The 25,750-nt window shown below is 37.3% G+C and overlaps 1 protein-coding gene across 6 annotated transcripts in view; it reads right to left on the bottom strand.

The window, feature by feature from the left end:
• The window catches only part of CALCRL (calcitonin receptor like receptor), a 68,421-nt gene that overhangs the window by 25,193 nt on the left and 17,478 nt on the right, over positions 1–25,750 (bottom strand). For all 6 annotated transcript variants that reach the window (XM_037397487.1, XM_037397490.1, XM_037397486.1 and 3 more), the window contains 5 exons: positions 8,135–8,234; positions 6,992–7,136; positions 5,410–5,520; positions 3,488–3,600; positions 283–374 (listed from right to left, as the gene is read on the bottom strand). In XM_037397487.1, the coding sequence (XP_037253384.1) occupies positions 283–374; positions 3,488–3,600; positions 5,410–5,520; positions 6,992–7,136; positions 8,135–8,185 (512 nt within the window). In that variant the 5' untranslated portion in view covers positions 8,186–8,234. The remainder of the gene's footprint in view (positions 1–282; positions 375–3,487; positions 3,601–5,409; positions 5,521–6,991; positions 7,137–8,134; positions 8,235–25,750) is intronic.

Genomic DNA, 25,750 nt, shown 5'->3' with positions numbered 1-25,750 from the left:
AAACAAACAAACAAACAGAAAATTTCCCGGTCCTAATTTCCTATTGTCAATATATTCTACAATTTTTTGGTTTCAGAGCTGGGATTTTAGGTTTCTGAGACAAGAAACCTAAAATTTTATTACAGTATGATATTCAATGCCAAACCAATATACTGACTTCCTTAACCTTCTTGCTCCACCTAACTTCATTGGGATGGGTGGTGTTTCAAAGTATTGAAACTAGGATTGTTGCAACCACTGATATTTGGTAATGGATTTAAAATATATTTTAAACATACTTACTTAAAATAAAAGAATATGCCAAGAGAAATCAGAAGTGATGCAATTGAAAGGCCATGTCCGATGATGGCCAAGTAATACAAGTTCAGAGCAGTCTGCAATACAAGAACAAAACCAAGGACCTGTGATGCATACAGAACTCTTGTTGATAAAGCACATACTTATATAGCTCTTCTGCATATAAAATGACTATAATATGACTAAGAAAATAAAAATATTACAGGTAATCATGAGTCGAATCTAGAATCCTGCAAATCAACATCTCTACTAAGATCTCTTTGTGTAGGACACACAACAGGTTCATTGAAATCATCACTAGAACTTACCTCTCATCAGTTAAAACATTAGGTTTCTAATATATACCACTATGTTTTTTCTGCATATTTACATAAATCAGGCTATTTAGGCTACTGCCCTGGGTGCATTCCTGTCTGAGGCTTGATTCATCTATTAACACAACCCTTCAGTAAAACATGTGCTTCCCAAATGCATTCACGTATATTTTCCTCATAGAAGATTTCCTTCTTACCATTTGAAGATAATTCCTTGGAAGCAAGCTGTGATTATGATATCAGAAATTTAGTTTTGATTCAGCATTTAAGGAAGAGCATGAAAAGTATTAACAATGACTCAAAAATAGGGAAGACTAAATGGTCTTATTAAAACAAGCCTAGACCAAAACTACAGAATTATGAAAAGCTGGGTAGATACAAAAGGTAAAAATGAGGAACTAGTAAATTAATATTTGGAATATGTACAATATGCTATCATTAATTCTTTAAATTAATAAATATATTAAATTCCACTAGTAAGAAACACTTGCTCTCAGTCATGGAATCTGTCTCACAACATTTCTTGTTGCATTAAAAGTAAGATTATAATTTTGCATATAAGAAAATGAAGATTTTCAGGTTAAACCTTATAGTATCACAATAAAGCATGACTATCTAGATTCTATAGGAAGAATTAGAGCACACATATAAATACTCATGTACTCCAAACTGTATGTATCCTCTGAATTTATTATTCCAATTTAAGACAGACTAACCACAGCTTGCTACATATATTGACTTTTGAAATAGCATAAAAAGATTCCAGGTAAAGCATTAAGAAGGTTGTAAGATGAGACAAGGGTACCTCTTTCTACATGCTAGAGTAAAATGGGATAATGTAAAAATGAGAATAATTAAAAAAAAAAGGCAGCAATGCAACACATTTACGTGAAACTTTCCCATGAGTTTGGAAGTAAGAAAAAACTATGGTTACCCTCGTAATGCTAAACCCTGGCTACTTATACATAATGACAGCCTTTCTATGACTGGCCATATCCTGTATCACCACCTCATTCAGTGACCAATTTAGAAAAAAGTACTTTAAGGATTTAGAATATTCCCGTGCAATTTAGAACCAGCACAAAACAGTGATACAACAGGGACTGCTGATGGGAGCAATAACAATAAGAACTGAACAATGGACAACCATTACATATATTGTGCATTATCTAACCAGCCTTCCAAGTGAAGTGAAAAGATAGCATTTAATGTGACACACAGAACTGTAGCAAGCAGTAAGGCTTTCTTCAGAGCTATTATTTCATTTTAACAATAGCTTCTGATGCATGACAGAATTGAAATACACTGGCAAAACAGCCTGAGGGAAACTAGCTCATTATTCATAAAGAAGGACCTGTATGCACCTGCTCCTTTCTGAATAATATTCTTCTAGCCAAGTATTAGCAAGAATCAATGAATTATAGCATCTCTTCTAGAAGAATTAAACTGCCGTTACTGTATTCAGTGTCTCATGATTTGAGAAAAAGCAATACAAAAATGCCTTGTTATCATCTATTACCACCTTCTCTCAATATGGTTTCTAGGTAAATACCCTAAAGCACACTTGACAGCAGCAACGTGGCCAGTTAGGATCTCTACTAGATGCCAGTATTCTTGACACAATCTGCTAAATAATTTTAGCTCTTTTCCATGAGATCCAAATTAATTAACAGTCTATCTTTACCTGCATTTTATACTATTAGTACTTGGGCATTTACTGTTTCAATTTACTGCTTCTTCCCACAACTGAATTTTTCATACACATAAAGAATATAAGTGGACATATGGAGTGAGAGGGTGGCAAAATATACAATTTTGCCCACTATATCCTCACATATTACGAAGTATCTCAGCATGAGGGCATTTGGAGGCTTCCCTCTTTTTTTATTATTATTTTTTATTTTTTAAATCTGTCAGTGGTTAGGAATCTTCAAGATAACGTGAGGTCTATAAAAGTACCATCAATACATACACATAGGCATGTGTGTGCAGAGAGTCTACCTTTAATAAACAGAAAACAACACTCAAAGTATTTTGCTGCCTGGCCTGTGATAATTTTGGATGCTTGCAAAATTTCACTTAAATGAACTCAAAATATAGGTTTTTCATTCATGTGCACGGCTTAATATTGCAGAAACTGAAAAAATGGCACTTGGGAGGCAGGGCAAAAGGTATACAAAGGAAAAGGATCACAAGGAAAAACAAACCCTATCTAACATTTCTTATCATCTACTTTCCTTTGGCCTTCAAAGATCCTGTGGTGAATCCACTCAACTATAGCTTGCCTGCACTTCTGTAAAGAAGAAAAAAGTTTAGCTCTGCTTTTCACATGGCGGGTGGAAAAAGAAAAAAAAAAAAAATCAAACATCTGAACTCTACTAAAAGCTGCCTTGAAGATGTATTCATCCCAAATAAAACTTCGGTTATGCCCCAGCTGAAAATCTCTCACTATGATTTAATTGGATAAACCCATGCACTCAGCACGTCTTCCAGAGATGTGCAAACCTCCTGCAGTTCTGCTCAACTTGGACCCTACTTCAAAACTAGAGCAAAATGTAAAGATCTGTTCTTATAAATCTTACCAGTAGATGACTGTGGATGACCTAGACAATACCAGCAGCTATAAATTTAAAATACCCATGAACAAAAATATGATCATATTATTTAATCAGTTGAAATCGGCTGTAAAAGATAAAAGCAGGTGGGTTGGGGTTTATTGAGTCTGTTTTGCACGATTCATCCTTTTTATTCAAGATGCCTTCTTCATTTACCATGTTGATGTTGCATCAGCTCTTCTGCCATTCAACTTTTGAAAATTGTGAAATTTTTCAGATCAGTTTCTTGACACTGGTAACATGCATTCATTCCTTTCCTACCTTCACTTTTTCATGTGTATAGATATTACACTGGGTATAGTTTGTCCATGTCCTGTTGCTTTCTGGGTGTCTAAACCAATTCCCACTTGGATCACAGATCTTCGTAACTTTTTCTACAAAATAGATGGAAAGAAAAACAAAAGAAAAACACAAGAGTCAGCACTGACATTCTGCTTCCTGATCCCTAGTATCTAATGAGGAAAGACTGGCAAACAAATGACAGCTTTATTAATATGACTAGAGAGACATTGCTTGTTACTATGAATTCTGAGAAACCAGAGGCCTCTTGCTTGGCAAGGGCAACTGATGTGTTTTTCTTAAGAAAACAAATAGATGTCCCTCCTCCAATCCAGTAAGTAAAAAAATACATCAAACTAACTGTTTGAGAACTACCAGATGAAGTGACAAGAATATTTAAATGGCCTGTTGTAACATCCAAGATCTAAACTGAAGTCTAACATCCTACCACTGGAAATCGGAATTGGACAGGCAGGAGATCAACAAAATCATAGAATCATTTAGGTTGGAAAAGATTTTTAAGATCAAGTCCAACCGTTAACCCAGGACTGCCAAGTCTACCACTAAACCATGTCCGTAAGCACCACATCCATGTGGTTTTTAAACACTTCCAGGGTCAGTGGATTCCACCACCTCCCTGGGCAACCTGTTGCAATGCTTGAGCATCGTTTCAGTGAAGACATTTTTCATAGTATTTAATCTAAACCTCCCCTGCTGTGACTCAAGGCTATTTCCTCTTTCCCTGTCACTTATTATTATATGGGAGAAGAGACCGACCCCTACCTGCCTACAGCCTCCTGTCAGGTAGTTGGAGAGAGCAAGAAGGTTCCCCCCGAGCCTCCTTTTCTCCAGAGTGAACAACCCCAGTTCCCTCAACTGCTCCTCATAGGACTTGTGCTCCAGACCCTTCCCCAGCTCCATTGCCCTTCTCTGGACACGCTCAGCACCCCTACATCCCTCTTGTGGTGAGGGGCCCAAAACTGAACAGGGCATTTGAGGTGCGGCCTCACCAGTGCCAAGTGCAGGGGGACAATCACTGCCCTGGCCCTGCTGGCCACACTGTTTCAGATACAAGCCAGGATGCCGCTGGGCTTCTTGGCCACCTGGGCACACGGCTGGCTCATGTTCAGCAGACCGTCACCCAGCACCCCCAGGCCCTTTCCCACCAGGCAGCTTCCCAGCCGCTCTGCCCCAGGCCTGCAGCGCTGCGTGGGGCTGGTGTGAGCCCAGCGCAAAACCTGGCAGCTCTCCCTGTTGAGCCTCATGCAACTGGCCTTGGCCCATCGGTCCGGCCTGTCCAGATCCCCCTGCAGAGCCTTCCTGCCCTCCAGCAGATCAATACTCCCCTCCCAACCTGGTGCAAAACAGAGAAACTCCTCAAGAACCAAAATGTAAAATATATCAGAACACAATGATTTCTATCATCAAATAGCAAGAGGCATGAAAGGACCTTGGGAAATACCAAATGCAACAGGTGACAAGAGTGGAAGTCTATGACAATTTTCCACATGCTCACAGATACAAAGTTTAGCCTACAGAAACAGAAAAAGATTCACCTGTGGGAGAAACCCTTGTCAACTTCAACTGCTAAATTCAGGTAAAAGAATAAGTCATATTTCTGATTGTCTCTCAGAGAGAAAAGGTCATCTCTAAGAGGAAAAAACAGTGATCTAACTTCAGTTCCTACTTCCTAATCTACAGAATCCCTCAAGGACATATTTCAGAAAAGAAAATAAGTAACTTGTTAATTTTCTGTGTGATAAAGGAAAAATACAAATAATGAGTTTGGAATTAGTGACATTCTGGAACATTAGTGACTTGAGTGGGGCAAACAGGAGGCATCAAGCACCCAAAACCTCAATTTATTAATAAATATACTGATGTAGAAGCCCACACACACTTACCTGAAGGGTTGAAATCCTGAAAGTAGTCAGGACAGCGCTGTACTGACACAGTTCCAGCAGCAACATCACTCCAGCACAACCAGCCATCCCATGTCCTGTTACAGTAAGGACCTGCAAACAAGTAGAGACCTGGTAATAAAATAACAACCCTTCTTTCATAATAGTCTGTCAAAAGTAAGATATAAGACTGCCTAAGGTAAGTTTCTCACTTGTAGCAATATAAGAAATAGGAAACAGAAACATAAGATTTAGCAGTAGCTGATTAAAACTCCACTTAATAGAAATAATTCCTTACATGTACATTTCTTTGAACACATTTTAAAATCCATCATCATTCACCTTGAAAAAAAATCTGCATCCACAATTTACAAACCTCAGATCTAGAGCACAGCAGACAAAAAAACCCCCTAAATCAATTATTAAGCTTGCAAAGATCATTTTACTGAATGTATTTATATTTTGGATGCATACCAAGCCTGTACATATGTTTACTAGTTCATTGAAAACACAGTGGTATCCTAGAAGCCATCAGAAAGCCTGGCTGGGAGGCAGCCACAGCTCCTCTGCCTCAGGCAGAGCTGAGCCTGCAGCACTCATTGTGGACAGACACTTCTCCAAGTGCCCAAGGGACAGGGAATCCCAAAGTCCATCAAGAGCCTGTTTCAGTGCCTCATTGCACTCAGACAAATGTTAACATCTAAAATAAACCTCCCTGGAGAATGAGCTGGGATTTTATAAACAAATCCTTTCCCAAAAAGAACACAGAATGACTGAATACAAATTTGCAGATGTTTTTAGTATCTTCCTTCATTTTCCTTTTTAAGACTTAATAACGCCCATCTCAAAGGCTGCATTTTTCAAACACCATGTAATTCCTCCTCATCTAAAGTTTTTCCTATTTGTTCAGATCCTTCTGAAGCTGTGATGCCCCAGGTTGGACATAAGCTTACACTGTCATATTCATATCCATTTCTGACCCCCAGACATTCAGTTCCTCCAAAGAATTATTTCAGAAGAGAAAAAAAGTCATTGTTAAAGAATGCAATTGCCTCAAAAGCCATTCAATGTTTCTATAAGTTGTAAAGTCAGAAACAGTGAATGCAGCAACAGGTAGAGTTACTGAGGCTAGCTCTGAATGAATTACCAGAAAAAGCATTAATGACACTAACACAACCCTCAGAGCAGGGAAATTATGTATATCAAGTTATTTTCAATTTTTACAGGCAGGTATGACAAGGGATACAGAGATATTATAAGAGTATGAAATGCAGTAAAGTGGCAAGATTAATCTGTCACCATTTTTTAATCTGGACATCTATTTAAATTAAGATTTTCTTCACTCATCAGAAATAAAAGCTTTGTGTTGTATAAGAACTGGTTCTATGGGAAGGTAATAAAACATATCACTTATCTTCCTGAATCCCAAAGTGACATTTCTAAAAAATTCTACAAATACTGTTACAGCCTGAAGAATCATTGCTACCATGACAAAAAAAGAAAATAACTAAAGGATCCTCAATCAGTGTAATTATACCTGTTGACCATTGGCCTTTGTAAAACCTTGTAAGAAAATAATCCCTACCTTCTTTCCTATGAATAGGATCTTGCATAATTTTCTGGTAACATTCATACTGTGCTGTCATAATTTTATTCCGTGTAACACTCAGTTGAGTGAAGTCCTCCGTCGTATTCTGATGCCCTTCGGATGGTATAGCAGTGGCAAAAAACTGAGAGGAAAAAGACTTTTTTTTTTAGCAAGTCATGACAAACTCCAATACAAACTTCTGAAAGTTCCATCTATTGAAATACTGTATCTTAAATACTGTTTTACTGAAGGAAAGTGATCTTCAAATTTATTACTGACAATATGATTTCATGTTTTTCTGGTTAATTCAGCAGTTCTCCTTACTACTGAATCTTGACAAATATCTCCTGAATGAGCATAGGGGAGTAACAATATGCAAGATTTGTAAAACATAATGGAAAAATGCATAGAAAGCACTGAGAAGTCAGAAGCATATAAAAAGCTTTGGCAAAATCCAGTAAAATATATTGAAGTTACATTAGCCTAAAAGGCATTTGAATCCAGCCCAAAATGACCTTCTTTGAAAAAAGACTTTCCATATACTGCATGCACTGAAGCTTTTGGCTTGTTTAGAGCTATTTGGTTTCTTTATATTCTGGCAAAACATAAAAGCAACCCTCAGAATACCAAAAGGTCGTCCATTTTTATGGTTATTACAAATAATTAAAAAAAAATATTTAAGAAAGTGGATCTTGATCAAAACCTGAACCTCTTAAGTGCATTGTTTAAAGTAGTTAACATTTTATGGGAAGCTACTAAACATGGAAAAACAAAGCTGCAGATTGAAATACTGTAGCACTGCCATACAAGGGGTGAAATTAAGATTCCAAGGATGTCCTCTGAACCTGAGTTGGCTGTCTCCTCCACTCTTCCTGGGGTCTGCATAGTACTGCTTATGTGTCAGTTGTCAACTTACTGTAAAGTCCTCTGCTAACGGAGGATATGCTAGGTTCAGCAGAAGTAAATACTATTTCTGTTCCTTTACCACAGGAATTAAAAGGAGAACAGAAGGTAGATAAGGATCCTGCTGTGCAGAAACTACATTTGAACACAATGTTAGTTGTTTCTGCATTTCCATATTAATAATTTCTCTACACACGTTTGAAACTGGAAGTGATCTAAAAAATTCATAAGACTCACCATAGTAACCGATAAGAAGAACAGCAAAAATGTGATCCAATTTTCTGTCATCTTTATATCTGGTGCAGTGAATTTTATATTGTAGTTGAATGAGCTCAAACTGCAATGGGAAAAAAAAGTAGGAAGGAATTTAGTAATTCATGAAAGTCAAAACTGATAAGACTTCATATTTTCTTTCTGAATTAAAACAAATCAATGGAAGTCCTCAGTTTTTATTCACACATAGTGATGCCATGTGAAATACATGGAGATGTACAATACGAAGTGGAAAAAATGTACTGAATTCACTGACAGTGAATTCCAACAGCAGGGCTTTTCCTGCACTCATGCCTCCATTATCTCAACTAACACCAATTCTCCAGGGGGTTTGTCTCAGTCGGGTAGCTGATATCAACTCTAACAGATACGTAGCAATTAGCCCTGAGATACAAGCTAACTCCTTGCCATCTCTGCCTTTGGGCAACCATTGCAAACTGCAGTTCAGTTTCCTCCAAAGTAGACTTAAACTTTCACAAACACATACATCCACACAATTATTTCCTGTTATCTTCCTACCTGCTGATTGTTGATTTTGCCATTTCTGGAAGAACTGATCTAGTAGGTAGCCACTTTATCTTGAAGTTACAACTTTGCATGGATGACAATGACAATGCAAGAATTAATTGTGGGCTGTAAAATAGTTTCTGTATCTGCAGTAGCTGTTAAGCTAGTTACTGTATCTGTAGCTGGAAGAAAACAGAGCCACCCAAAACAGTTACAATTGTCTTACACCGCAGACAACTCTTGGAATTGATTCTCAAATTGTAAAACACACCTAAACCATAAAATAAACAAAAATATTTTTTAAACACCTAGACCATCTATTTAGCAGACCTAACCCTGCTGTGACAACTCCCTCAAAAGGAAGGGAAATGCGTAATATCTCATGCAATATTTCACTGTATCCTGAAATATCCCAAGAAAGTCACAAAGCTGAGCCTGGAATTAAGATAAGAGCTTCTCTTCTGTTTGCATGGTAGCAAAAGACTTCTCCACATTTAGATTAAGTTATTACAACTAAACCACCTTTCAAAATCTAAATATCACTGTACTAGCATTAACGAACTTATTACCAGCCAAAATGAAGGGGACCACATCTGAGTGAGTTTAGCTCCCTTGTACAGATGAATTCACTACAAATAATGCGCTGCTACTTAAGATACAAAGCCCATGTACCTCAAGGATCCCTTATATCCCTAGCTCAAAGATTCCACTGCTATCAAATCAAGATGGCTGTCAGGACCTACACACAAACCTGCCTCCTGACTCAAGCCACGTTCTCCCTCTAAAACTGCATCAGTAATCCTCCCTTTGTTTTTATCACTGGCGTGCAACCCTCTAACGCTGGTTGCTGGAAATTGCACAGAATTCAACAAGGCACTGAAATTCAAATATGCTGTTCTGAAGGCTCTTAAAACACTAACAGGAAGACATATTAGCATACATAAATATATTTTCTATTTGAGCTAATACTTCTCTGGAAAAATCTATGTGCGATGAGAACTACAGTGAATACATAATAGTAAGAACCACTGCCTGCTAACTAAAGAAAAAAACTAAATATCTATGTGTAGCGGCTGAAGACTGACAAATACAAATGGAGATATCTAAATGAGCAAAGAGGCAATATGATTTCAATTCTGCGCAATAACTGGGGTCAAGGGAGATTATTTCAAACCTACCACAAGTTTCATTCATTTATACTTGCGTCTGTTTACCTAATAAGGAGGGGGGGGGGGGGGGGGGGGGTGTAGGCATGGGGGTGACCTGGCCTTTAAGGAAATTTGATTTAACTACTTGGTTATAAAATAGTTTAGTAACCTTCTTTTTCCAAAGTATGCCAAAACACACATGCACAGGGTTACAACTCATAAAGTATGTATGCAAGACAAGCAAAGAGACAAGTCAAGTAGAACATAGGAACCATAAATATACCATTTAGTGTATATTTTTCTACATATGTGTAAAAGAGTTCAAAATAATTTTCTCTATAATAGTTCTAAAAATCCTTATGCTAAACGAACATCAGAAGGCAAATTTAAAATGCATATTCAAACATTGCCCTCTCTTTGTCTTGTTTATTTTTATTTATCTATAAGATACAATATCATATAAACAAAAGCAGAGTTTATCTGCTTTGATTCACATTCCATAATTATTTTTGTTTCACAATATCAAAACTCACCCCCTAGCTGTGTTACTTTGATGGTCCAAAACTTTTCATACCTAGTGGCTTTGTAGGTATTTCCAATCAACCATTCCAGTATCCACTCCTAAATTATTAGTTCTTCCCAGGAGATAAAAGATTAAGTCAGGTCTATAATTTGCTGTATGCTTTCCACCTCATTTCTCACAGTTGCTAACTGCAAAAAACTTACTGCTTTTGGACTTAATCACCAAATGCAGGATGAAGGTCATTCAGATGCCTATTTGGACATCAGGAAAGCATTTCTTGCATCACTACATTAATTCATTCACTCAACATTTATTCCAGTTAGTTTGGACAAGAACTTTCACAGGAAGATTAAAAGCTTTCTTAAGAATGGATGGCAATGTAGTCCATTGATTGAGGTAGCAAGCCAGTACTGCTGAGAAAGTCAGGCTGTTTTTATTAATCAGCTGTTCTGATAAGATGTAAAACAAATACAATTCTCAGAAAATGTTCTCCCTCTCAGATCTGGGATGTATTAGATGCACAAGGAAAATAATAATAAAAGAGACTCATTCTTAGGTTTCTTTAAATAATAACTCTTCCCAAGTTGATGTTTTGCAATTAAACATCTTTGACAATTCTACTGTGGGGAAGAGAAGACAACTGTGTTGGATTGAGATTAATTTCAGTGTACTGAATGTTAGCTTGAGGGAAAGATAGTGGAAGCTTAGACTCTGTAACAGTAGGGATTTGAACAAAAGCCAGCAGGACCGTGATTTACAATGATAGGTATTGAATGAAACTGTAAGTCAGCAGACACAACAGTACAACTCCTAGCAGTTCTCTTGCTTAAGTATTTTCCCAGTAAAAGGGAACATCAATAGGAAGAGAATAGGGAATTGCAATAGTAAATCAGATCTTCAAAATCTCATTTTTTATTTTAGTTTATGTTGTATTGAAGACTGGGGTAACTTAAAAAGAACTGGAACTGCCTGTTTTTCCTCTTTATTACATTCTCTGTTAACAAAATTAATGATACTCCAAAGGCCTATATCATGTTTGTCACTGACAGCAGTGACATCTACTGAAGAAGGAATTCAGAAGGAACTGCAAACTGAACTTAGCCAAAATAGTCACTGGTATGGCTTTAACAGATGTTCACATTTCTCTTCCTCCTGCTTTCTCTATAGAGCCATCCTGCCTCATCAGCTGTTTCTACTTTTAACCTCTTCCCATCCTCCCAAGAACAAATGTCATCCATGCTGAGCTCCAGACACTTCCCATTTCAATAATACAGCAAAAGAGTTAAAAAAAAAAGTAGTCAGCAAGAAAAAAAATAGATTTTTGACCTTCAATCACCTGACCACATTTAGGCAAAAAAAACCCAACAACAAACACAACAAAAAAAAAAAAAAACAAAAACCACACAACCCAAACTGGCAGCTTCTGCCTTAAGCAGTTGCCCTTAAGTCTGACTGTAAGCAGACTGCAGCTCTGTAGGAGTGGAATAGGAGGGACAGTCTACTTATGTCATTGCATGTACACTCATACACATGCATAAACTTTTTTTACTAATTGGTAATCTTTGATTTGCGCAGGAAAAGAAAAAAAAGCCAAACAAACAAAACCAAAACCCAAAATATTTTCACTATAAATTACATATCTTGCAGAGTGCTATAATCTTGCAACACTGAAGTTGAACATGTGCAAATATAGATGTATAGCCTTCATCTCTGACTGAAAACGGGAGTCAGAATAGGTATTTTCTTGACCAACCCTCCCCCCACTCCACGCTGTTGTTCTAGCACTACCTGATTTTGTTTTGTTGCAATCTCTCTCAGAAACAGCTATACATGCTATTTTGTTAATCCTGGTTCTTTTTAGAGAGGCACACACAACTCAAAAGTATTTAAAACCCCAGGCAATGCTTGCTTGTTTCAGCCCAAGACACAGGCAAAAAACCCAAGCTGGAAAGTGTCCAACCTTTTTCAAGTGTCCCTGTTTTGAATTGCTGTAGTACACTGTTAGAAAAAAACAGTAGTCTCAAATGGAATTACAAATAGAGCCTTCACTTACATCTCCACTCACATAAACTTTATGGGAAATACTCAGAGGGGCAGATTCTCTTCTAACTAAAAGAACTTTGCAAATGGGCAGTACCAGCCCCACATTTATGCACACCAGATTCATTTAGTCCTGAAAGCAGACTATAAAATCTCCACATTTACCTTGGAGAACAATGCAGGGCAATTTGGAAATCTTCCTAGTCTGGTAAAATGTCCTAATTTCTGAGGGAACCACATCTGCCAGGATTTGGACCAAACTGCTCTGATGGTATCACATAACAGCTCACAGCTGTACGTGTGGGAATTACTCCATCCTCCTCATAATCACAGAGTTCAGAAGGCTCAAAAATAATAGTATTGTGACAAATTTAAGGAACTCTGGGTAGCACAGTTTCACGACACCTGAATTCCCTACTCACCAACACTCTGAATTAAGACCCAGGCATCAGCAGTTACAGACTTCTAAAACAGGCAAGAGAGGAGATCAAAAGAGTTTGATCCTCCCTGAGACAGTATTTGCAGCACAGAAGCATAAGCTCTTCACACCTTCCAACAGACTTCATTGCACTGCTCTCTTCATTCAGTTAGTGGCAGGCCTTGGTTTTTTCCCCCAATGTATTCACCTTCACTTGAAAGAACTGTTATATTACCCAAAAATGTCAAATCCATATGTTGCTGGATCTTAAAACAAACAGAATTTAACTTACTATATTGGTTTAAAACACTGGTACAACCCCATTGTGATGTCAATGGAACTGCTATAAGAACACATCTCTATCCTTACTGCAGTTATTCTTTCAAACCCCCAGTGTGACTTCCTCTTTTCTAATCAGACAGGGCACACGTCAGGAAAAATGGAACAATAAAAATTAAAAGAAATGCTCCTAATACATTTCTTTAGACATCTAATTCTCCCAACCCACAGCATTGCTCACATGCATGGATACGTTAGAAAAAAATGCTATACTGAAGCATTCCTCCTTCTACTTTTCCAGGAGTTTTTCCTAGGGAGTAGTTGTGGCACAATGGCATTTACTCTCTTCTTGAGGATTAAAATAAATAAAGATGAAACAGAGTGGCATACCTCAGTTTCACTGTTCTATTATTTTGTAACAACTTAATCATGCTTTAGGTGGTCATTCAGCTCAGTATGAGAAAGTAGTCTCTTTTTCTCGAGCCTCATGCTATGTGCACATCTCAAGGTCTCGGGCTTATTGCAAACAGAAAATTAGGTCTAGTCACAAAGACATTTCACATCTTTTATTCTTTCTATTAGCATGCAGATTTTTTTGATTTTGTTTTTGCATCACTCTAGCTGCTTGCCAGAGGCCTTGCAGAGATTGCAGAACCATCTGTAGGTAAGATTACGCAGATTAAATTACTCCTGCCTGTGTACTTTTTCCTGTTAATAGTTTTTGGCTACCGTTCAGCTATGTTTTGTCTCCTGCACCCAACAGACATTATTAGCAGTAACTGGCAACACTCTAGTTCTAATAACACTTGAAATCATAAGAACCTATCATAGAGTGACAGCGGTGCTAGTTTTTTCCCAGGGAGGACGGAACCCTCAATCTTTTGTAACACTTTCCTTCTCTTCAATTCACAGGTTTGGATGACATTGTAAATTATCCTGAGAAGAAACATAGGCTATGGAGGTCCAATTAGAAACCAAACTGACCAGCCAACCAAAAACCAGAAAAAAACCACCACAACAAAACCCTCCAAATGAGGGTTTGGAGGAGGAAACATCCACAGGGTTCTTCCCCTGGAATAATCTGCAATTTCTGTTCTTGGGCCACGTCAAGCCTCTCCACAAACAGGCTGCAGAACGGTGGTTTTGTGTCTTTGTCCATCACACCAATTTTGGCTCTTAAAAACAGGATTTCTACTGGTTTAAAAAAGGCATTTCTTCTTTGCTTTTACATAGACGGGTCTTCTCTTGGCCTCTGTGCTTTCAATGCCTTTCCTATAAATTATGAAGGCTCTACTCCTCCTTCTCAAATATGGTGACCTCTCTGTTAACTTAAGAGCATATGAAGCCAGCAGTAGCAGATGGTGCAATTGCATACAGAAGATAGGCAAGGACTCAGGGCTGTAGTTACAATTCAGCAGGATATCTAACTGTACCAGATAAATGCATCATATGAATGTTAAAAATATCAAAGCAAAATTATTTAGGATAAGTAAAAACCACAATACTACACTTCCAAAATAATTTCACAGTGTTTTCTTGATTATAGTATTTTCTGCCTAAAGTACTGATTATTTTTTCTAAACAGAAACCTCTCTCAGAGCCCGACAGTGCACTACAGTGTAGTTTGCTTCTTTCTAACCTGAAATGAGAAAGCAAGAGCTGGAAGCTAACGTAAAACAACTTTTACTGCAGAAATCAGTTCCTCAGTAACACGTGCCTTTACATACTTTTATCAAAACACAAAAACCTCAGGATATTTCCCTCATTACTTACATTTTTTAAATTATAGTATTTTTTATACTCTCTCATACAGTGATACTAACACCCAAAATGTTTCCCTCTTGAGGAACTAGTTGTTAAATAATGGCCACAGAGATCCTGGCAAAGCAAATCTTTAGCACAAGACTGACATGGCTTATTCTCAGAGATGCAATTGTGATTTCCAACAATTTATAGTTATCAATGCCTCCAGATTTTTCAGTGACTGCTATTTGACTATCATTCTGTAAGTACTTGTTATGCTTATTTTACAAGCTTTACCTTTTTCACCCCATAGCCTTAACCTAAAGTGTACCTTGATGTCTAAAATCCATCAACATAGGTTATTAGGCATAACCCTCACCAAATTCAGTCCAATGTTCTGTAAACCATGGCATTTAAATTCTGTAGCACTCATTCAAGCACAAAGAAGTTTAGAAGGAAGGCTGCTCTGATGAAAAAAGTTATGGGTAAAAAGTTAGAGTGGCCACTATCAAACACTCTAGAAAAGTTGATCAATAGAAATGAAGATGAAAGCAGAATAATGAATTATTAAATTTCAATAACTGATTGATCAAGATGATTTAGTGTTGGTACTTCTCTTTTTTCTACCGTATTGATTTCCTGCTATAGTAATTAAAAAATGTAATTAAAAACTTATTTAGTAAACTTTCCTGAAATTTCTCTTCCTCCAAAGCAACTGCTATGCTGTGACAAGCACATTCCAATTAACATGTTATTTTAAATACAAGGGGATTGCTCATGACATTCTCTCTTTTCCATGGATATCATGCTATGAAAAGGTTGGAGAGCTCCCACGTTCTTATTAGGTATATTTTAATGCCTCATTACCCTTTGCCGATCTGTATTCCTCACATGTTCAACAAAAAGAACTCTGTAATTGAAACTGGAGCAAAAATACCCACAGACATAAAGAGCAAAACTTCAAGGGCCAAACCCCAAAATTCATAGGGATTCATTACTGATGTGACTTCAAAGTGTTACTGATGTGACCTCAAAGCCATTTACTTAATATAGCAAAGCATTGCAAGTACACCACTGGAGCTACTGGATCTTCCTGCCTAAGCCCAAATTCTATTGTTTCATTCCAGAATGCATATTGAAAACAAGGAATGTCTTAAAACAAGGAATGTCTTAAAGATTTTAGGAGAAACCTTCAGGAAATCATGAGGGACGTTGGGTGCAGCCCTGAACTGAGAGCAAACAGTTCTGTTGACTTCTTTGCTATGACTCTAAGGGAGAGAACAGAGGACCCTATCCCACACGCCTCAGTTTAGAGAAAATAAAAATGTTTTCCATCTTGTTTACTTAGCATGCACCTGCTGATACTAATAATAGAAGTGTAGGAAAAAAAAAAAAAAAAGGAGTATAGTTCTCTAGATACAATTATATATGGACAATGCTTATTTATTTATAATTTAGTTTTAGGTAGTCCTGTAAGGAGCAGGGAGTTGAACTCAATCCTTATGGGTCCTTTTCAACTTGAGATACTCTACGATGTATTTGAAATATATGGTATATACCTCAAAAAAAGATTTCTCCACCTCCAAGCAAAATTATTAGTGTTTACTGTTCTGAATTAAAAAACAATGGCAGTATGAATTTATGAATTCATCAAGACGACCTTAATCCTAGTATAAAAATCCTTGCTCAGATATCTGATTCCCTCCCCCTCCCCACCCCCTCCAGAAACTGATGCTTGAAGGCTGCAGAGAGTGAACTGCTTTTCTCTGTGTCCCTTTTGGTCAGTGTTTTTATTTGAATGACTCTGGTGCTGTTTACCAAGTAATGACCCGAAAGAGATCCAAAGGTTTCTTTGTGAAAATGTTTAGAGCATGAAGTCATTTTCTGAACTGGCTGAGTTTTAAAAGATTTTTGTTATTTCTTCATTGACACATGCTAAATTTACAAGAGTATTTCCAAAGTTCAAAGACTTTTCTCAAGGTCAGAACAAGGCAATGGGAATGGGAGAATGGGTTAACCAAAATGCATCAGGACTTCTGGTTTTTTCAGCTTACCACTCAAGCTTTTTCTCACTGGCCCCAACCCCAGTTCAGCAGTCCAGTATATGCTATGAAAAATTCACAGGTTTTACACCAGTTTCTTCTAGATTCATATTTAGAAATGTAAGTATTTACACATAAATATACACAAACATGCTTTCATTCCATTATAAATAATATTTATGATGTTTTACAATACAATTTTAATGGAATTATTAATATTTCGGTGGACCATGCCACACCAGCAACTCAGAGCAGGATGGGGAGGGAGCAGGTGGCCAGGAAAGGGAACTGCTTACGCCAGCATAAACACAGTGCTGCTGCAGCCACTGCATCGGAACCAGTGTCCTAACTTTGGGTTCACCATTGGTCAATGACTTGAACAGAACTGATGAACCAAATATAGGTGCACTCTCCATGGAAATGCCAGAAGCACTATGGTCTTCTGATTTTGTGTTGGAATTCTTTCTTTTACTGTTTTGTTCTTGTTGTTTTTTTAAAAAACATAATTCAAAGAACTAAAATATTCCCAAAGCAGTTTTCTTTTCACCGGCAATAATTTTGGTCTGGCTGAGAATGAAATTTCAGATGGGAAGTTCATGCCAAATATCAGCATTTTCTCTCATGGGATATTTCTGATGTATTTACTATTCAAAAAAAGTTCAGGTAAATTTAAGCAGCTTTAGAAAAATTCAGCTTGGTATACTTATTCTAAAGAAAATAAACCACCAGCTACTTCAAAGCCTTTACCAGGTCAAGCTAAGTCACCACAGTTCAGAACATTTCCTCTTAAATTTAAAATTTTACATGCCAGAAGTCAAAAGTGCAAGATCTGGAATATTTCACCCTTTGAATATTAGACAATACATGTTATTAAAACTACTAATCCGACCTGTAGCAAAAGCCAACAACAAGCAGCAGCCAAAACCAATCTTTTGAATTCTCATGGTCTGAAGTTTGTCTCCTTTGCTTTTAATTAGCTACAGATATTTCCCATCTTTCCTATGTTTTTTCATCTGTTATATCCCTAAAATGGCATTTTAGCAGCAAATGTTTTAAATTGGGTTCACACAGAGTATGCTAGCTATAAAGGAATTTGTGAGACTGAAGAAAGTAAAAAACAGAAATAGTTAAAGCTAATCTCAACAGTGTGGAGAGAAATTACCTTCTACATATGTCTCAAAGTCTCTAGCTGCATACCAGTACATGTTCATCTTCTTGAGACCCACACAGACATAGGTCTTGACTGCCAAGGGGCTATACTCAGTACAGTGAAGAAGAGCAAAGGCTTGCAAATGACTTATAATGACAGAAAAGAATGGATGCATATAGTCAAAGGACAGATTAAGAACACAACACTGTCAAAGCTTTTGTCTTTACATTTATAACCAGAGCTTTTATTTGTATACATAACTCTCCTCCCCACAGACTAGCTGCAGAATTCATCTTAAGGTAGCCATAAATTAGGCAGTGGTAAAAGGTTTTTCTGTCCTCTGCCTACATCTCCTTCAAGTAAATACACGTCAAGACACCACTACAGCCAATGATATTTTATATTAACATCATTTTTTCGTCCATCTGAGCTAGCATTAGTGTTGTCAAATTGAGGAAAATACCATACATCAATGTTTCAAAGTGTTCTAAATGGGAAGCTTCATCCACACCCTACCACACCCACAGAAATATTGACATAAGTGTAACTGACACAGACTGAACCATACAGGAGTGAAGAAACACTTGTTTTGCTACAGTTGCTGTCAGTTTAGGAGTTAATTACAGGATCATAGCAGTTAACTCACCTGCGTAGCAAAATGAGAAGCAAGACCCTTTGAACAGAAAGCAAACTGTTACCAAGTGAGTACATTAACATCTCTTACAGTATTTGCCCTATGCATTCCTCATTCTGATTTGAAAGTGTACATGGAGAATACAAAACAGCTGGCACCAGTATAAACATGAAAGTCTCAAATTTTTATTGTGTTACACGCAATCCCCCAAAAGGCACTGATGACTGTTTGGACATGTAAAGCCATATTCAACTGACTAGAACACATTTATATGGTGATCTTATCAATTAACTTTGACAGTGCACTTACTTTTAAAAGCATAATTTCTCTTTTACATGAGGACAGTCTTTAGTCTTGAGCATGGAGAGTACCCAAGTAGAAATCTTTAGCACTAACAGAAATAATACATTTTTATATCTTTTATGAAATACCACTTAGGTAAAAATTCTTCCACCTGAAATTGTATACATCAGTCCATACCTGAAAGTAAGAAACTAAATTTTTCTAGTTTCCAGATTTGTCCATCACTTGTCTCATGCAAAGGCTTAATTCTTTTTTTGTAATACCAGAGATAAACAACAGCTGAAAACTGGACAGGCCCAGGTCTAACAGCCTTATATTTCAGTTGACATCCCATTATATTTTCATGCTGTTAACAGAAAAATTATTCTGTGCCATTGAAAAAAAAAAAATCTACTTGCAGACTTTATGCTGCTGGAAAAGATGTTAAAAGTTAGAAATATGAAAAACAGTTGGTGGGTCATCTAACAATTTAGCTGGCATTCAATCTGTAAGCCACACACATATCTGATGGTCAAGCACTGCACTATTTCACATCCTCTGAACAAGAATACAAGGACGATCATTACTAGGATTTCAGTATTATTGCATAATTGCATTTCATATTACAGTCTTCTTACAATACATTCCATCTGTTTCACATAGCTGTGTAGTAACACCGCAGCAGAATGAAATGTATCATTGCACATTATCACATAAAATCCTCTGCTCTTTGTGAAGCAGAGATTTTACAGACAGTGCCAGCTGCAATCTGTAGGAAGCAGTGTGAATGTTTCCATGAATTCAGTTAAAGATCATATGCTCAGGGTGTGGCCGTGGGAAAGACTAGTGTATCTTACACACAGTCCCTAAAGTCCAATTAGTGTTCCTTTAATTACAAACAGACTTTTCCATATCCTTTTGCAGTATTCCACCCCAACTTACCTGAATGCAAACCAAAATAAAATATTAACTATGAACATTAAAAATATTACATAAACTGGACACAAAAATCACTGCCTTGATAAACTCTGGTCTCACTTGGACAAGGTACTTCATGAACATGAAATATTACATACCAAATGTAATAAAACATTACAAGCACTATAGCTACAGCAGAGCAATGAGTGTCAAGAACAGCTATTCCAGTTGTATATAACATTTAAATGTTATTCATACGTCATTTACACATTTAAGCACACTGTCTCCCCTCCAAATGTAAAAATAATAACAACATAAAGGCAGAAACTTGTAATGGAAAATCTCGGTTAAAGTTTGTCAAAATTGCAAGCAACCAAAAATTTCCACTGCAAGCATGGAAAATATTAGGTGGCTTTAATATAGGTGTCCATATTGTCTGCACACACATCCTGCATTTATCTTCCTGGAGGGGAAAAAAAAAAAAAAACCCACAAAAAAAACCCATACCAGAATTCTCATACTGAATTTGTACTCCATTAAAAAAATCTCTGGCTGAAACAAAAGGCATGGAATTTGATGTGAAGCTTTGATGAGGGATGAGGTCTATCAAAATTAAGTTCAAACATATTCAATTGAGTTTATAATTCTACAGACCTGTTCCTGCCATTGGTCTGCTGGTGTCTTGGGTGCAACTGCAGTCACTAGTTTTGTTAGCTGACTTCAATAGCAAAGCCTGGACGTCAAACTTTCAGGCATCACTTTACCTCAGACTGAGGCACCAAAATTCACTATGAAAAAATAACCTTCACATGTATTTTTTTTTTATATTTTCCTGCACCTTTTAACTGAATAAGACACCTTAAAAGGCTCAATCTTAAAAGGCTCAATCTTTCCACACACATGCATTTTATTCAGAGAGTCTGGACTTGCACCCCTCAACTGTTACCCTCTCAAAGCTGTATTTGCGTATCCTGTTCCACCGAGCATGCAAAACTTCAAATTCATCTTACTGAGAAGTTTTGTTCACAGCTGCTTGCTTGGCAGGGATTTTGTTGGGGGGGGGGGGGGGGGGGGGGGGGGGGGCGGGGGGAGCTGCAGAGGGGAGGAGAGAGAATTTTCCAAGCAATGGGGAAAAACAGTACAAAACTTTCATCATCAATGGCCTTGACATTGCTGGAGCCAACGGAAACAACATCACTAAACTGATTCCATGCAAGGGAACCATTCAGAAACAAACAAACAAAACCCCTTCTGCATTTATTTCTATCAAGGTAGCTTATGCCAAGCTTCCTTTGGTGAAATCCAGATTTTGCCTGCATTGGCTTCCTCCTGCTGTTGATAGAGCAGGATATTTGCCAAAACACAGCAGGTAATGAATGTGATGTTTTGAATTAATCAGCATATATGGTGGAGAGAGAAGTCTGTTCCCTTCTGAAGCTACAAGAACAGCTATCTTTCCCCTCCCCACCCCTCACCCCCCCCCAAAAAAAAAGGAATTATCAAGTGCTTTATTGGTGAGGTACATAACTGGACCAAGAGCAATCATAACATTTCTGTACTACTTCTTAACTGCATAGAAGCCTTGGTGGCAAATTAATTCCATAACAGGTATGTCTTACTGACCATGGGAAAAATTTTACAGAAATAAAAATGCTTGGCTATTGCTACAGGTCTACACCACACATAGAATAGGTGACATTTCATGAGCTAACTTCTTATTGCGCTAACATCTCCAGGTTTCTCAAAAGAAATAAAAATTTGCAAGAATAAAGCCTGGTTGGTTTTCTCCCCACCCAGTCAATAAATATATTTCCCTTTCTCAGGAGAGCATCAGAAAACAACTACTGCACTAGCATATTTTATAACTGCTCAATGATGAGGACAGTGTACAAAAATCACAAAATCCTCTTTATTTTTCACTTCTTTTGCAGCATCCCAAATTTTTACTGACTGTGCACTGCAAAACAGTTGTTGCACGTCATTCCAAAACTAGTGGCATTTTAATGACAGCAATATTATTCTAGATATCATATAAGCATTTTATGGACTAGGAAGCAAAGTACTTTTTGCTTTGTCTAAGCATAGCATAAAATTGATCAGATACAGATCCTGGTCAAGAGGGACAATGACAACTTTTGCTATATTTGGTTTGTCCTATTCTAAAAGATATGAATTAAGATGCTGAGATACCAGCAAGCATTATTTACAACGACCAGACTAATTAATTCCCATGTCGTTGCTATCAGACAACTTCTGATTTTGATGTCATTATCAGCCCTCAGGCTGCCTCGTTACACCACTTTACAAGGCTATGGAAAAGCTAAAAAAACCTTTGAGGAGTGTTTTTAAGACCAGACCACTTTAAATCTGAAGTGGCCATCACCCAGAGATCTGAACTCTGAACCCCAGTTGGCTGGTCATCTCTGAGGGTCAGACATTACAAGAAGGATGACCCTAAAACATCTGTTGAAAATCAGACAACCAAATTGATGGGAAATTCAGACTAATCCAAACGTGGGAGCCAAATCAGCTACTGAAACTATATAGTGCTACCGAATGTAGAATGATTACACTACGAAGAAAATTGGTTCAGTTCTAAAATCAAGAAACAACACAAAAAACCCTTCAATGTAGTTTTTCCCTTGAGGTCACAGAGAAACACCAAGAAAGAACATAGCGGGAAGATTAAAGTAAGATAATTAAGAATACTGATCCTGAATCAGAGAGTTGAGTCAGTTGTTCTCTTCTGTAAGGGTTTTGTGAAAAAATTCTTAACCAATACCTGGCTCTTAGAGCGATGCCTATTGTGAGAAGTGTTTAAACCAGCTTAATGTCTGATGGACAGTCCTGAGAATCTAAATGTCTTTCAATTGCTAATACAGATATGATTTTCATTCTCTGTAGGAGTGAATATCAGTGAGAAGTGTAGTGTTTAGACTCAGTCTACTTTGATTTATGTTTTTTGAGAGGCCTACAAAAAACTGCAGATAAATGTTGAAGAATATAAGGAATAAACCCCCTGATGTGTCTGGGGAAAAAAAAATAGAATTTATGTGGTTTGCCCATCACATCACATGTAGTGTCACATCTGAAGTTTAACTATCCACTCAGCAATTAGCAAGGGATTTACCATCCATTTCTGTAGAGATTGTCATCAAAGGAACTGCAAAGAAAGTAAAAGCCCATTGGCTAAGTTACAGAAAACCCAGACAAACAAAAAGTTAGGAAAACATCACCCAATATTTCTGCTAATAAATTCTCAGTCACTTATTTTCTACACCAGTCTTTCATCTGTAACTGCATGTATCTGTCTGTAAGATGGTCTTAGACCAAAAATCTGTTCTCAAGCTATCATTTTGACATTAATGTCTGTGGTATCACTGGGGACACTTCAGATGCTGAGTTTAAAGGAACATCTCCGACAAGAAATTCCCAGTGTTAGCAGTTATTTCAGGGAGACAACCTACCTTAACGTTCTCGTTGCACCTAAGAAACACGAAGTAGGCTCCTCCTGTACAGTGAAGTGAAGGTATGATGGTTACCTAAAGTGACCTCCTGCACCCAGCTCTACCTCTTTTATTTAGATTTTGAAGAACTTTCTCAAACTAACAGTGGTTTTGAACTACTCTGCAGTCCTTTTAGTTGGGGAAATTTATTCATAATGGTCACGATACACCAAGGATTTCTCAAATCTCTGCCTCAAAGCAAAACAATAGAACTGAAAGGGTGTTAACTTCAGAAGCTAATTATAGCTTTTTAAGTACCAGCACCACTAACAATTTTACTGTCCAAAAAATACCCTGGGGACATTCACAACACGTGCTGGTGCAGTGAAAATAGACCTGCCTAACATAACAATGATTCTCCTTTCATTTTTAATTGATCTTTTACAACAGCAAAAGGTGAACAACACATATGAATATTGCAGAAAGTGCAAAAACATTAGAAACAAACCCACTGCCTCTCATTTTTATTTTTATACAAACTGCTAGTAGCATGGTCAGTCCCTAGTACCAACTCCACTTACATCACGGTTGCAATCTGCAGACACACAGATGTAACTACATACATCCTGCATCTTGCCAATGCAACTGCTCACATGTGTAAGTAATGAGAGAGATCAAGACCAAAGGCTAAGTTCACCTGCCCACAGGTAGGCTCCTAGTGCCCTTTGAGATGCCCCGAGGGTATAAGAGACATTTGCCAAACCTGGCCCCAAAGTCTCCAGGACATCCTGGAGGGAGGCAGCCAGACCTGGTGGGCTTCCCAGGCAGTAGCAGATGCCTGTGTACTGGGTAAACACATCCCACCCCAAACATGTAACACTAAATCCTTCCCCTAATAATGGCTTTCCTATAAACAGCTTAGCTGAAGGAGCAGGAAGAAAAAAGAAAGGAAAAAAAAAAAAACCACAACAAAAAACAAAATGAAAATTTGATGAAGAATAAAAAAACACACACAGCATGTTTATGTTTTGGGTTTCCTAGCAGTTTCAGTAAAGTCACTAAGTCATTACATGCCCAGAGCAGAATCAAACAATTCAAAACCAAAGGTCATGTGAAAAGGGGGTCACACTTAAAGAGTGGGCCACCTCCAAAGACTTCAAAGTAAGGGCAAATTGGTAAGTAAAATTTTCAGAGAAACCCTAACAAAAACCAGAAGAGCACTATGAAAGTTTTGGGTGAGATTGCAACAAAGAGCTGAAACATCATTGCCAGAGTCCAGGAGACAGCTGGAAGAACACTGCAAATGCAACTTGTACAGTTTTCCAGCAACTGTAATCTATTACAGTCACTAGGGCAGATGAGTACTGTAGGCTGTGTTTAATTTGTCCTGTTTGCACAGGCTTTTTTTATAAACAATGTATACCAGAAACATGGATAAATGCAGAAATATGGAGTAATTTTTACAGGAAACAGCTCCTCCCAGAGTTTAAGTGACCAAAAGGTTCAAATGATCTTGAAAGTAGAGAAAGGAGGTAGAGGAAAGGATGGTATGCTTTCACTACAAAGATTTTCTTTTATTTAAGTATCATCTGTTGAGGTTAGACACTTGCTTCTGAATATAATTGACACTGCTGGGCTTTGCTAACAGTCCTAAAAATGGCAGCTCTGAAGGTATAATCTTATAAAAGCGGTACACCAGCGTCCTCATCTACTTCCCAAAAGAGCTCGAAATAAATGTATGTTTGTAGAGACAATATTTGACAAAGAAATATATACTTAAGAAATGCCATATTTTGCTCAAATAAGATCAGGCTGTAAATCTAGATAGTGCCTTGAATAATTTATAAATTCTCTCAAATAAAATATTTTTATCACAAAAGTAAGAGCTGAAAAAACCAATCAGATCAAGCATTAAAAAAAAAAAATTTAAAAAATGCATCCGCATTGTTGTATTAGGTCTAAGTTTTGTTCAAGGTCTCTTCCATGGACCTTTGGTGCCTGTTCAGCTGGAAATTAAAGGCCCAAGAGATTTTTTTTGAAAGCAGTAAGGGATATCCTGAGTCCCAGCCAGCAGCCTAACAATGCAGCTTTGAACAGCCAAAACTGTGTGAATTGTGTTATGAACATCACTCATTACCACACCGTGTGCTTGTGGAGCCTTCATATAATTCTATTTTAACTATTAAAAGTATTTTATTTATGAAAGATGCTGTACTTTAAGTTATAGATTCCTACTCTATAAAAATCAAATTATGATTTTGAATTACTTTTTATTTCTTGATATATTCAGGTAGTCAGCTTTGAAAACTGCACTGTGTAAATGTGATGTCTGTCTTGGGAACAAAAAGGTAGGCTGTGAAAAGTCTATTCCATACTTCACTTTCATATTATTTGCATTTCACATCTGACCAGTATAATATGCAGTGTTCTTTATGGTAACCTGATCTAGG

Source organism: Falco rusticolus, chromosome 8 (assembly GCF_015220075.1).
Source record: "Falco rusticolus isolate bFalRus1 chromosome 8, bFalRus1.pri, whole genome shotgun sequence".
Taxonomy (NCBI): Eukaryota; Metazoa; Chordata; class Aves; order Falconiformes; family Falconidae; genus Falco; species Falco rusticolus.
This window is presented reverse-complemented; position numbering and strand designations above follow the sequence as displayed.